We start from the raw sequence: 14,675 nt of genomic DNA on the forward strand, positions 1-14,675 counted from the left end.
TTTTTTTTTTTTAAACACACTTTTTTATTTAACAAAAAAGGCCTGAAGTATTCTGGATATTAAATATACTCCAATTCTTCCTGCGAGGTTCTGATTTGGTTTGGTACATTAATAAAGTTGTAGTCCAAGAGTGTTTGTGTGTGGTGTCGGGGGCGGGGGGGTGGAGGTTATCAACATCCTAGATGTTAAAGATTTTCTTTCCAGTAGGATCCAGTAATAACTTATAACACTTTCTTAAGAGATTCCAGTTGGGAAAAAAAAAAATTCAATTTTCTGAGAAATTGCAGGCAGGCAGGATCCAGTAGATAATTATCTTGAGGGATGTAGAGTGTTCATTCACGGTTTGCTGCTTCCATAATTATCATAAGACTAACAAACATTTCACTTTGAAATTAAAAAGAAGGAGTGAGTATGTTTTTCTGGATTGAGCTTAAGATTTAATAAAAAACTGTGGAGCGAGGAAAAATTACAGTTGTTGGCGGATGACCAAAATGGAACAAGTGAACAGCACTTATGCAATCCCCATGTTTTGTACAGGACACGGAAGGGCTGCAGAATGGGTGAAATTAATATGCGGAAAGTAACTGCCCTGGTTCCTTCCAGGTCCGCAGAAATGATCACATGTGCTCCCTCGGCTTGTAAATCTCTGCCAAGACTATGAGGAAAGTGATCACATTTCATTATTATAATTAACATATACTGGTCTCAGATGCTTTTCTGAAGAAGTAAAAATAGGAGACACAGATAATATGGGTACAGTTATTTTAAAAGGGGTACGTTTTTAAGAAATTATAATTGAAATTTTTTTTTCAAGGAGATGTATTAAAGCGCTGTATGCCTAAGATTAAGAAAGAATAACAAGATTTCCTCTTATAATAAATGGACCTCAGACATTAGAGATTATAATTCTCAGCTGCTGGTATTTTCTATTTTGAGACGTACCATAAAGTTGGTACGTCTCGATTTGCTATGATAAATATGGGGGTGTCACTAAAATCCACAGATTTTTATTCTGCTTCAGGCATATACATTTGAATATTTTAATGACCCAAAAGTGAATGTCTAAGATTAATTTTTAAACAAACAAACACAGTCCTATGAAATAATACATATCTGAAAGAGATGGTTTCTTTTCCCCGACATAGTCTTTCATCTTCATCTTGCTTTAAATATTTTATAAGATTTTTACCTACAACTTTACTTTGGCTTATAATTGTCGCCTATCTACATGAAAGGTGTTTAGTTGTGGGGATTAGAATTCTACTCTTCTGCGCCAAGTCTTGTATTCCCTCTAACAGATGATATTTACTTTTATAAATTGTCTTTCTTGATAAAATCAGCTACACGACCACCAAAATTTGTCTTTTCTTGGCACTGCCTCCACACTTTTAAAAGAAGAGCTTAACCGGATAAGAAGGGAGCAGTTCTGGAAGGTTCTTACTCACAGCCACGGGGGTCTGTGAGGCACGTTACAAAGAAGCCCAATCTACCGTAGCTCAGGGAGCAACGGAACATTTCCCACACAATGGCATTTTTGTTTGGGGTTATGTTTTTAAAACATGTCTTTGCACTTACAGGCATAATTAAGGTTTTCTCAGAATAAATATGTTTACTTGTTTATATGATGTGAGAGAGAAATGGCCTTGTGAACCATTTCTCGTGCCTTTTTCATTTTGCGAATTGCTCTTCGTATGAGCTCGACTGCCTAACAGACTTGAGGCTCCTTGTCAAGAGTTCAGTCACATGCTCATACTCCAGACAAGACAATTTTCATGACGTGAGCTGCTAGTTCAGCACAATGTACTCTGTTGCATGTTTCCAGTTGTGGACAGCCTGCAAAACCCGTTAGATGTTCTACACTGTGTTTTCAAAGGAATTGCCTTTAAAATACCTTGCTTTGGGGACATGACCATGTGTCTTGGTGGAAGCAAAATAAGTACGTAATTTTCACCATTTCAATAAGACAGGAAACATTTTTTTACCCACATGAAACTGTGAGTCCATATACCACATATGGAGTGACTATCAATAGTAGGCTCCACTGCACCACCCGTACACATGTGCTTCTTAATGCCCTATTAAGTTTACTACAAGGTTTAAATATTTAATGCACTGATAGTATTACTGTCTTACACTGCCTGTCAAGAAAGAATAAATTTGATACCTCTTAATGGTGCACCAACTCCTTCAGGTCATTGGAAAGAAAGTGCTATTCTAGATACATCTCCAGACAACAACAGTACGTGAAAGATCACTGCCTTCTACCCACGATGGTGCCGCACACACTAAGTGCATTTCCAAATACATGCAAATATGCATTTCTATTTTTTTACTAGAAGTATCAACCGAAAGTCCATTATAAAAAAGAGTTATGAAACAATAACACAACCCCAAGTACAACAGGCAACAAACACCAGTAAACCATCTTCTCCCTTCTCTTCTTTTAGTTTTTGCAGGTGGTCTCTGGGGTGAGAAAGGAACATTATCTTACAGCCTAATTCACACACTGGATAAAGTTGGTATTAAACGTGACAGGCCTTGATGATCTTTGCACATCTCTTCTGAGTAACCATGAGGAAATCCACCAGGAAAGCAACATTATAAATATCACGGCCCAAACCAAACACACACACACACACACACACAAAATCCCACACACATTGAAAAGAGCAAAAAACAATTCTGAATGTAACGGAGGAGATGGTGACAGGTGGCGTGAATGTCTCAAAACACTCTACAAATAAAACAGCGTTATTCCACAGGATGCAACGAAATCAGGGAAGCCAGCCACGATGAATCATGGGACACGGAACCACTTGAAAGGAGCCATCACAGACACAAGCCACACACAAGATTTCTTGTCTTACTTGCACAAGTATCTCGAGGGGTTGGAGAGGTCTTTCACCATGAAGCACTCGCCTCCGTTCACACAGAAAGTCTTCTCCTTCTCGGCACACTTGACAAGATGGCTCGTCCCAGTGGTGGACGTGGACGTGGCTGGAGAAAAGAGAAAGAAAGGGGGAGAGTTACGTTTCTTCTGCCCTCTTCAAAGCCATCTTTGCTCTTAAATTACCCTAAAAAGAAGAGTCCCCATAAGGTGCAGGGGACTTCACTGAAGTACTTTCTGGGTCTAATTAAACAGAACAAAATTATAAAAGAGGTAATTATAGAGTTAATTGATTTTATTATAATTAAAAAGAAAACGGACCCCAACATTCTTTTTCTAACCAATGTTTTATCTGTTAAGGTTGTGGAATAAGAGAAGTTTTATTGCCATTTAAGTAAAATACTTTTCCCATGATGTCTCAAAGGTAATGGTATAAAGTTATGTCAACGGAGTTTCGGTTAGCCACCAATTTTTTAATGACACCTAATTGATAAAATAATTTTGGTAATTACGTTCACGTGTATACTGATTTTACATTTTTTAGACGTGATATATATAGCGAAGGAAACCACAAAGTGGGTTATCTGTTGCTAAAGAAAAAGTTATAATTACTAATTGATACACATTAACATATGGATCAGAAGCTATTCCCATTCATCAAAATTTCTGTTCTATTACAGTTTCTCGGGAGAGCGTGTCAAGTGTGTGTAACTGCCGTTGTCCCTTTTGCAAAGTACCATAAATATACCCATTTTGAATTAGGAGCAAAGATAAGTCTTCAGTTTGTTTTCCAACACCTTCAGGTGACAAGCTTGATATTCACTTGTCAAACCTCCCAGGTTTGTGGGCGTGACATTGACAATGATGCTTGCACCAGTGGGTGTCTGAATTCCGTGATGGCGAAGCTCTCAGTTCCGAGGCCACAGGGGCATTTAGTCACTTGAACCTCTCCCAACCCATGTCAGTGGGAATGCCATGGGCAGTGCTCAGTCTTACCCAGAGGAGGTCTAATGTACGTAATATTTATCACTCATATTATCAAAATAAAAAGTAAAACCAATAATCAAGGCAATGTAGATTTATTTACTCTTTGGGGGAAAAAACATCTACCTTTAGACAAAAGTTTTTCTTGTCTACTGATACATTCTTACAGATTTTTGTCTTCCTTATCCATTTCTTTTCTTTGTTTTTTTGAGACAGAGTCTCACTACATTGCCCTCAGTAGAGTGCTGTGGTGTCACAGCTCACAGCAACCTTGAACTCTTGGGCTTAAGCGATTCTCTTGCCTCTGCTTCCCAAGTAGCTGGGACTACAGGTGCCCACCACGACACCAGCTGTTTTTTGTTGTTGTTTAATAGGCCCAGGCCGGGTTTGCCCCTCAGCCCTTGTGTATGTCGCCCATACCCTGCCTACTGAGCATGGGCGCCAAGCTGCCCATTTCTGTTTTATCATTTGCATGGAAGTTTCAGATGCCCTGGTCTACTTGTCTTTGACCTGTCACGTGCTATTTCTCCCTCATTTTCTTCCTTTCCATTTCTCTCCGAAGTCTGCATTTCGCTGCACAGATGGCAGAGCTTCATCTCTGACTCTGACTCTTACTCTGAATGGGATACTCGACATCTGATTATTCCACTTCTGAGTTACTCAGGGCCTTTCTTGTCTCTTACTCTCCTGTGTCAAGACATATTTGGGGACCATTTTCACCGACCTCAGCATGGCTTTTAGAAGTAACAAAAAAATGAGTTGGACTTTGGAGGCAGATCTGGTTTAAATCCCATCTCCTACCAGCTTTGCGTCCTTGAGCAAGTCACTTAGCCACCCACAGGCTCAATTTTCCCATTTAGAAAACAGGGGTAATGGCAATTTTACAGGATTTTGTAGATATTAAAAAATAATCCGGGTAAAGGAATCGCACAAAATAGCCATTCAACCAATAATGAGCATCATGGGTGAACAGGACAGAATCTTAATTTGGGTATTTATCAGTCAGATAAAAAGCCTGATAATAGCAATCTGGGATTTCAAGGATGCGTGCTATTCTTAAATCATTACTATGGATAATTAAGAAGTGGGCCAATTTTTTTTTCTTATTATTCCAACAACAAATCCTTTTCAATATGCCTTTCAGGGCACCTTTCACAGGCCAACAAAGCAAAGGAAAGGAAAGGAACCCGGGAGACTGGGAGAGAGCTCGTTCATCAGCCACAGTTTCACGTCCTTATCAAGAAAAATAATCCACACATCGAACCCCAAAATGGCATAAATGATCTATGTACAAATGAGTGAATAAAAAAAAAAAAAAGAAGAAGAGGGGAACCTGAATTGCATTGCTTGGTCTGCAAAAACACAAGCACACAGCCCTTCTATGGATCACACAGCAGGTAATTTTGACATCATATATCTTGAAGCGAAAAACTGCTAACTTGGGTTCTATGTATTAATATTTTCGCCCTTGGCAATGGCTCTAAAAAATATCAGAAAAATGTCTGCATTTAAGCGTTGTATAAAAACATCAGGAAAATGTTCAAGGTTTTGTGCTTAAGGCTTTCAACTGCTGACAGGATTCCCCCGCATGACAAATTGGGCAGAGTGTCCGTCCTGCCCCAGGCGACAGACTGAATGGGCCTCCTGCAGGGCCTGTCACAGTCTCTCTGGCAGAGCAGCCTGGACCTCAAGCAGACCCTGGTGGGTTTGAAGGTCTGACAGGTTGCTAGGGACGCCCCGCACCCAACCTGAACAACCAACAGTGCACACGGGTGAGGCAAAACCACTGTCTCCCCTGCCATCCCCAAATACAGAAAACTCTATATAAATTATAAACCAGCGGTAGAAATTAGCAGCAACATGAAAGTGCCAAATAAATCATTCTTATCCATGCCTTAGAGTTTCTGATTTTGTGAGATTATCAAAATAAGTAAGATTAATGTTAAAACTATAAATAACTTTTTTGTTAGGCCCTCACAAATATTTCTCCCCGAGATGATTATCATTTGAACGCTTTCTCACAGCACCTTGCTCTGACATGCTCATGTTCAAAATTCTTAGATCCGTCCTCCTACCTTAGCCTCCCAAGTAGCTAAGACTGTAGGCATCTGCTACCACATCTGGATTATTTTTTTGTGGAGATGGGGTCTTGTGCTGTTCAGGCTTATCTCAAACTCCTTCGGTCCTTGAAACCAGTAATAGGATATTTGATAATAAAATAATTCTTGGGAAATGAGGTAGCAAATGTCTCCTACAATCTTGGACTATTGTGCTTCTTGGCCCTTTTATCCTCACAACAGCAGTGAGATGAGAACATGATCATGAATTGTCAAGCGGCAATTGATTCTCAGGTGACACAAAGTGTCAACTGACTGGACACAGCTGCTCGGAACCAACAGGCAAACAGAGGCGGAGGTTGTATTTGTCAAGAAGAACCTGGGTTGGAGAAGGGGCCTAGACCCACTCTGCAGATTGCTGCCCCTTTCCTTGGCTGTCCTTACTTGAACACAGGCCTAGGCGTTTGCAGGGCTCCCCTTTCTCTTCAGCTTACACGTGCTGTACTCCCAAATCAGTTTCCATTTGGTAATTCAACCAGAAAATAATCAAGCAGAGGAGGCAGGTTCTTTACCAAACTATGCCAACGACATTCTCTCTGAGGGAGCTGGCAGGAGTTTCATTAGAGGCAAAGCTAATGGTTTTTATGGAAAATGTGGTTCCATATCTAAAAAATGGCTCCGAATAGTTTTGGGAAAGAGGTCAGGTAGACTGCCCGTCTTCCGCATTCACGAATCCCGTCTCCCTCTGCTTTGTCGCGACTGGGGAGTTACCGTCTAGTCACTGCTGAATGAACGGCAATTAGAAACACAGTGAAATAAGACACTGTCACCCTTACTGTTTGCCACTTCTATGAATATTTCACACCAACACATTGTCCCTTCTCTGTTGGTGGCTACGAGATTATCAGGAAGAAAGAATAAACAAAGTGGTAACTTATTATCCGGGGATGTACTTTAAGGGTTTTACTCTCCACCAGGTCTCCGGGGCAAAAAACGTCAGGACCAGAGACCATGTCCAGGAAGGACAGATGGAGATGAGGATGGGGGATGGAGATGTCCATTAGGGTCTCCAGAAATTCCTTAGCACACAATAAAACTCCTTCCCTCCCTCTTTCCTTCCTTCCTTCTCTCCTCTCTTCCTGCCACAATTCTTTCCCCCCCAAGATTAACAGGAGGGTACAAATGATCAGATTCTAATGTTGGCATTTGCTAGCTGAGGTCCTTGTTGTAGTGGGGTCCTGCGCCCAGGTGTGCCATAGCCCCCCACATCACGCCCATTAGGTGAGCGCACAGTAATCCTCTGGTTAAATGAGTTTTTGTCTCGTGTGGGCATATATTAGTTTGTGTACGGGCTTCATATCAGTATTGAGTACACAGGATGCTTGCTTTTCCATTATTGTGATACTTTACTAAAGAGAATGTTCCCCACCTCTCTGCAGACCAACACAGAAGTTCTAAAGTCTCCATCTTTGTTACGGCTGAATAGTATTCCACAGTATGTGACTGGTTATTATGTGTATGACATAAATACGAACAACTAAAGGTACATGGTTGAAGAATTATAAGCACTCTCCCTAAAAGGAAACTGTTACAGACAAAATATAGTAAAATGAACACTCAAGTCAGCTTGGAAGAATCAAGTTCAACATTCAATTTTGCCAATGATTAGTTCTGGGATTTCGGTCTAGCTCCCTGGGAAGCGGAGATACCACAGGCTTGTTGCAACATTTGTTAAAATACTTGGCTGCAACACTGAACACAAATGTATGATACTATTACTGTTACTAATGGTATAAAAACTGAACAAAAGAAAGCAAAACCTTTCTGTCTAGACTCTGTAATTCTGTATAACCAAGACTCAAGGGTTATTTCTTAGGAAACGATTTTTCTCCAAATGTGAAAAGAGATGGCCTAATTTGGAGGGGGAAATCATTGGATGATTGTAAATCACTGAGTAAATAATAATAACCTATTTTAACTTTCTCATAATTGCTCGGCAGCAATTTGTCACCCTTACATTTGTTTATAAAATAAAATTGAGAAGCAATCTGAGATAAAAGAAAACTACTATTGTTTATTTTCCACTTTCGAGTCCTACACAATCTTTAATACTTCTGATCAAACTTGCAAGTTACTTGAGTTGAATGTACTTCACACTGTTATGTGTTATTTTAACTGTTAAAAAAAGCTATGAAATATTTTAAAACCGGGTGATGTCCACAGCATACGGAACATATTACAAACTTCGTGATTTAACATTTTGGAAATCGTACTCTTGCACACTTTTAAAATACATAAAATAAAAATGCGAGAAATAATTAAGCATTCCCTGCTTGTTACTAAATAGTTTCCCATGGAATCACACAATATTTCCTGTACAGGGCCAATTTTTTTCCTGCTTGAGGCAGGCTGAAAAGAAAATAATGCTGAAAAGGATGGCTTGTTTTCTTGCTTGTTTTAAGTAGTGGTTCCCTTATCAGTGCAGAAGACAGAACCAGTAGACCAGGACCATTACACAAGATGCTGATATGAAGCGCCCTATTATTCTCTGATAATTAGCAGGAATTAGCACAAGTATACAGTGTATACACCCCCCGCCCCAGAGCAATCACTGGATCCTGTTTTCCCTGAGTGAACAGAGTCCCCTCCAGTAGTTTTTAAGACAATTCTTAATGATTTACTAGCAGAAAATTAAACTTAATAACTCTATGCCACTTTCTCAATGAAATATACAACTTTTTAAACTCTTTTAATAGTCTAATATTAAGCTACCGATCACTTCAAAATTATAAGTTTTTGACCTTACCTGTGATATCTTCCACGCCTATGTATTTAGAAATCTGCATGTTTTCGTGCTCTTTGATCTCCCAGCTTAAGAGAAAAGCTAAATTACATTCTTGCTCAGAGTCTAGCTCCTACATGATGAGGAACGACAAGCTTCTTGAACTACTGGGGGAAAGGGCTTAGGTGGCTCCTGAAAACCAAGCTCTGGGGCAGGAACTGAGCAAGAAAAGCCACACGACCTAATGCGGCTTCTCCAGATGCCAAGGGAAGGATGGACGGAGCCAGGAGTTTCTAAAGGAAACGTCCAGAGCCAGACTGGGAGCTACCGAAGCCTGGTCATTCAGGCTGGCATCTCTTCCGGAGCAGTAATTCAATCCTTTGCTGAACAGCAAATACGTATTTGAAAATGGGGGCAAAAGTGACCTGAGGAGGTAAAAGAAATCCGTACAGCCTTGGAGAAAAAGAAATGCAGAAAGTCACTTTAGGGAGTGAAAGTAGCAAGCTGTGTGTCCTGACCTCTCCTTACTGAACGCAGCTCAAGAAAGGAACAGGGGGGCCAAGGAGGACTCTCGGGAGCCCACTCCATGAAGCTCAGGACTCGGCTAACTAGCTGGAAGCAGCCAGCGGTTCGCAGACTACCCACGAGGAGGCCCTTTGTCCGAAGAACTGAGTTGACACCAAGGGCCAAGGGAGATTAACTGGTTCAACTGACAAACTTGGGCTTTCGTATCATTTGAACACGTTATAAATGGTAGCACTAGAAAGACTCTTCAACTATTTAGTAATTTATCTTCTACTTTAGAAGGGGATACAAATCATCTCCAAAGAACAGTTCTGTAGTCTCGTATAAAATACCTCTTGCTAGGAATTCACAATGGCGCACAGGGGAAGGCTGCCCAAGGTCAAGAAAGAGAACTGGGAAATGCTTTCTAAGTGAACGAGGTCGCCTTTAGAGTCTTCTCTCCATGACGAAGCTCTCGGGGCAGACTCTCAGATTCTTTCTTTCTTTTCAGTAGAATGAAAAGTGACCTCTGGGTGTTTCTCCTCATAAAACAAAATTATAATTTTTGTTGCAACACTGATCTCATTTGTAGCTAAACAGAAAACAGATTCTAAGTTCCCAGCCGTGGCTGAGCAAATGATTTGGTGTCTTTAGACAGTGTTATCCTTAGAAAAATAAGATTGCCCGGGAAGGTTATTTTTCAAACAGACAGGTCGCTGGGCTCCCCTCAACCCACAGTGCATGTTCCTCGTGACTCAGTCTAATGGCCCAAGTCTACCACTCTGGGGGGGCAACATCGCCATGGCACATGTGCCTCAGAGGCTGTCACAGCTTTTCCCAAGGAGAAGGACAGCATCTTCTGTCAATGGATAACTTACTGGAGGGTGTTACAGGAAAGCTCCGTTTTCTTCTTTACAAAGCCAATAATCTTTTCCTAGCTAAGACGCCAACTCCAGAAACACCATTCTGCTATATATTCTCTGCTAATCACTGACAGGTTTATATGAGTATAAAATTTCTATAGCCAGGAGTCCACAAACTTTCAAGCTGTCCCTTGAATCTTCTTTCCATCAATACTTATTCTGAAGGAGGACAAACCGTCTAGCCTGCAAAGCAAATATTAGCAGCCCACTGGCTGGCTTAATTGGATGAATTTATAGTCCTCACCAGGCTAAATGTTAGAGGCACACATTCGTTACTGCGCTCTGCATTTTCCACCAGGATCATTCTGGTTGGGAGAAGGTCGTGTCAGTGTGGGAAATGTTAGCCTGTCACTTTCCAAACTAGTCAAATCTTCAACTCCAAACAAAACACACGAACACAAAGGGGCCTGAACTCCACAATCGAGGACTCGGTTATTCAACAAGCTACTGACATTTCCACGTGACATTTAGTGACATAAGTTAATTTATTCATCTACTAAAATACATTTAGAAATGAAAGTAGAGGGAAGATCAAAAGAGAGAAATCGTCAGGCAAAATCATTACCTTATTCAACAAATTAAAAAAAAAAATCATGCCGGAGTAAGAAATAAAAGCTACACGGTCATTGTACTAGACACTGAATTAACATTCAATGAATTAAACATCCAATTTCTATAAAACTACCACGTTATTTTTATCCCCCAAATCAAACTCGGGGGGTAAGAAGTTGAGTCAAGCATCTACACACAAGCCCATACAAGACGGGATGTAAACTGCCCTGGGGAACTTTACAGGATGGATACCCTGGTTTCTTAAAAATAAATACCTAAGTAAATAAAAATAAAATTAAAAGAAGGGGAAAAGAGACAAAGAGAGAGCTAGAAACAGAGAAAATTAAAAGAGAGAGAGAGAAATCCAAAATACAGACACTTAAAAGAGAATTAAGAAATATATCCAACCATTCACAACAGTCATGAATCTTATTCACATCCTGATTTTAAATAAACCATTACACATGTTTGCTCTGTATACAGGAGAAAACCTACCCACAGATTAGATAATGATAATTAGATAATACTAAGGGGCTACATCAATTTTTGTGTGTTGAACATATTATGTTTATGTTTAAAAATGGAATAGTTCTTATCTTTTAGAGACACCTCCTGAAATATCTGCACGTCAAGTGACAAGATGTCTGGGATTTGCCACAAAATATTAAGAGGGAAGGGAAGTGACTGGGACCAAGATGAAATAAAACTGATAATTGCTGAAGTGGGGGATGGATGCATGGAGATTATTATACTATGATTTGCATTTTTATATATGTTTAATAAGCATGTTTAAATGTATGTTATATATAGGGGCATGTTAAATGTATCTTATGTTTATGATTGAAGTTTAGAAATATAAAAAATTAATTTTAGGTTTTTCAAAACACATCTTTATAAAGTAGACTTAGAATAATACTTTGTATCATCTAAAAATATCTACATTGAGCCAACAACCTAAGTCATTCTTAAACTGAAACCAGATTTCCATGGATGTCAAAAACAAGTGAAGGGCGCTGACCATTGGTGCTACCATTTCACACTGCTCTGAAAGTCCACCCAAGGCAATAAGGCAACCTTGAAAATTGAGAGATAATTTTAGGAAGTGAGAAGAGAAAATAATTACTATTTGATTGGATACCAGTATTAACTATCAAGAAAACCCAGCAAAATAAAGTGATCATATCCATAATGGTATCAAGATATGTCAATCAGGTCAGGCACAAATGTAACAATAAATATTCAGAATAAAAAATATTTTAAAAGAATGATAGGTAAGAAGGTGAATTAGGCTTGTGGTTGTAAGAAAAGGCACTCCACCTAAGGCTGTGGTTCTCAACCATCCCAACGCCACGGCCCTTTACTACAGTTCCTGTGGGTCATGACTCACAGGTTGAGAACCGCTGATCTAAAGGAAAAGCAAATAAATTCCTTGAGAGAGAAAAATTAATGTCATGTTCACTCAACGGCAACAGTCCAGTTTGACTAGGACGTGGGTTATAATAAGGAGGTGAAGTTACAGAAGCCATAGAGTACTAAAGCATTCATATCAGAGAAGGCTGGAACTAATAGCTGTATGCAGACGATGGAGTTAGGTTATTGAGTAGGGTATAATGAAGAGAGTTAGTTATCTCCTCTAGAGCCACTGGGAAGGGGAAAAACGGAGCTAGGGAGACCAGGAAATTCATTACAAAGGTCTCGGTGAGCGTGAAAAAGTGTTTCGACTTGGGGGATAATGACGGGAAATGAATAGGGACCATGGACAACAAACAGATGACACTGCTTTAGGGACCACGGACAACAGATGACACTGCTTTATATTTATATCCACACCACCTGTTTATTCCACACTGTGGGTTGTACCGCAAACCGCCTAACACGCATTCTCTCCTTATGTGTTACACAACGTAACAGATCCTGTCAGCAGAGGAACTGAATTTGGTTCTTCCCGTTTACTACTCCTTGGTGAAGCCCCACAGTCTCTTATGGCCAAGATTACATTACCGATGTTTTTCTAATTTAACTATACCACGTGTCTGTTGATATAAAGGATCCTATTAAGAATAGATATAACCACAGTCGGCCTGAAATTAAAAGTTCACTGCACAGATAATCAAGGGAGTGATGTTCCTTCCCAGGACTTACGAAAGCATCTTCACTATAGGACATGAGTTCTTCAAGTGTTTTAGAGAACCGAAACTTTGAGTCCTGTGAATCAAGGAGCCTCCACCAAAGTGTAGCACAAAACGGTTTGCAGGAAATACAGACACAATCCCCCAAGTGTTTCTGGTTTGAGCCAGGCCTCTTTCAACAGTGGTTCTGCAAACATGAAGCTGAGTAATATTCTCAGAACGTCACCCTTGCAGATCGAAGCACCTCTCTGCAACCCTGGATTGCCCATTGCTACATACCATTTACCCAAATGACTGCAATTCTGTGCTTGGGTGATATCTGTAGACACAAAGAGGCAGTTTATGTTTCCACAAGCACCGCACTTTCCTCGCTGAGACCCAAGATCGCTGTATGAAGAAGTAAGAGCAAGTCTGAACAAATCTGGCTCTACGGCACTTGGCTAATTCCAGTCCATGGATTTTCCCACAACTCCCAGGAGACCCTCGTTACCAGGTCCGATCAGAGCAGCAAAACATCTCTCCCTGCAGCTCCGTGTGTTATTAATGGATAACTGCCGCTCTGAGGAGCTCGGGACAAATTCTATAGAAACCAAATAACACACGGAAATCCAACTTTTTTTCAAGACTATATTATTATTTCACATATAACCCATCTGTACAGGAATACAACAATCTTTCAAAAAATAAACCCATATAATTTTAAAAGCTTCCCTTTAAGAAAAGAGAAGCTTTTTTTTTTCTTTCCTGTCCCCAGAGGACTAGCTGGCCCCATAACATTCAGTTCATAACAGGTCTAGTTTCTCTAAAGAGAATATACATTTTATGTCAGAGAAACGGGCAGTGGGGAAGCGGTATTACTGGAAAATTCTGTGCCTTTTTAGGAACAGGGCCAAATAATAAATTAACTCTGACTACACTATGCTTAAAGAAGCCTTCCCTAAAACCCTGGGTTTTCTTGGTTCTTTTTATTTTTTTGAATTTCTGGTCTTTTATACTCAAGTCTAACAGCACCTGTTTTTCTACTGTGGGCGTTAAACCCTGTTGTTCAATGAGAAGGAAGTGAGCGGGTACCTGCCCGGAACTCCTTTCCTATATTACACAGTGTTTTTTAAAAACTGGAGCCACGTACTTATCTTACTTTCCTCATCTGGCCTCACTGCAGACCCACAGAGGGTGCCAGAAAATGTATACGGATTTAAAAAAGAGAAAAAAAAGCTGTATTGAAGTTGTAATACTTAATATATAATGATAGGATGGAATGACTACAAGGCAAGTTGAGCACCTCTTATAAATGCAGAAGTCTAATGTGACAAGTATTGTAAATTTAATAAAGTCTTTTCCTTTCTTAAATATGTACATATAAGTTTTTGGCACCCTCTGTGTATACCTCTGTAGAACCTCTGTAAGTTGAGCAACCAGAGGACTGCAACAAACTGGTCAACATACAGAGGTGGTCAACGCAAGGAACGTGGCCTCGGTACATGCAATGCACATCTGGTCTATGAAAATTAGGTCAACTGAAAGAGGTGATCGATGTAGAATTGATTCTACTGTGTATATGAAAATCCAACAGATACACAACACACACACACACACATATACCATTCAGTTTTGGAAAAACCTAATGGAAATCATCTTGGGTAGAGTTAAACCCCAAAAGGGCATGTGGAAAATCATCACATCATAAAAAGGTAGAGGAGAGATCAAGGCCTCACCTCAGCTTGCCTGGCCATTTCCGACACCATCAGAAACAGGGAAGATTAAGAAAGTCCATATACGGGACCTTAGTTATAATTTACTAGTTTCTCTGGGTGGCACTGTATCTGTGTACGTGGGCAATAAAACACGTCCGTCTCC

General features: G+C 40.1%; 1 protein-coding gene across 2 annotated transcripts in view; it reads right to left on the reverse strand.

Moving 5' to 3' along the window:
• NRG1 (neuregulin 1) overlaps nucleotides 1-14,675 on the reverse strand; it is a 119,356-nt gene that overhangs the window by 31,107 nt on the left and 73,574 nt on the right. The window contains exons 1-2 of one of the 2 annotated variants that reach the window (XM_012809260.1): nucleotides 8,735-8,839; nucleotides 2,868-2,997 (exon numbers count right to left, since the gene is read on the reverse strand). In XM_012809260.1, the coding sequence (XP_012664714.1) occupies nucleotides 2,868-2,997; nucleotides 8,735-8,774 (170 nt within the window). In that variant the 5' untranslated portion in view covers nucleotides 8,775-8,839. Of the gene's footprint in view, nucleotides 1-2,867; nucleotides 2,998-8,734; nucleotides 8,840-14,675 lie in introns of those variants that run through there. The other variant, XM_012809261.2, reaches the window with a different exon arrangement.

This window comes from Otolemur garnettii, unplaced genomic scaffold (assembly GCF_000181295.1).
Source record: "Otolemur garnettii isolate 467f Iridium unplaced genomic scaffold, OtoGar3 scaffold00102, whole genome shotgun sequence".
Lineage (NCBI taxonomy): Eukaryota > Metazoa > Chordata > Mammalia > Primates > Galagidae > Otolemur > Otolemur garnettii.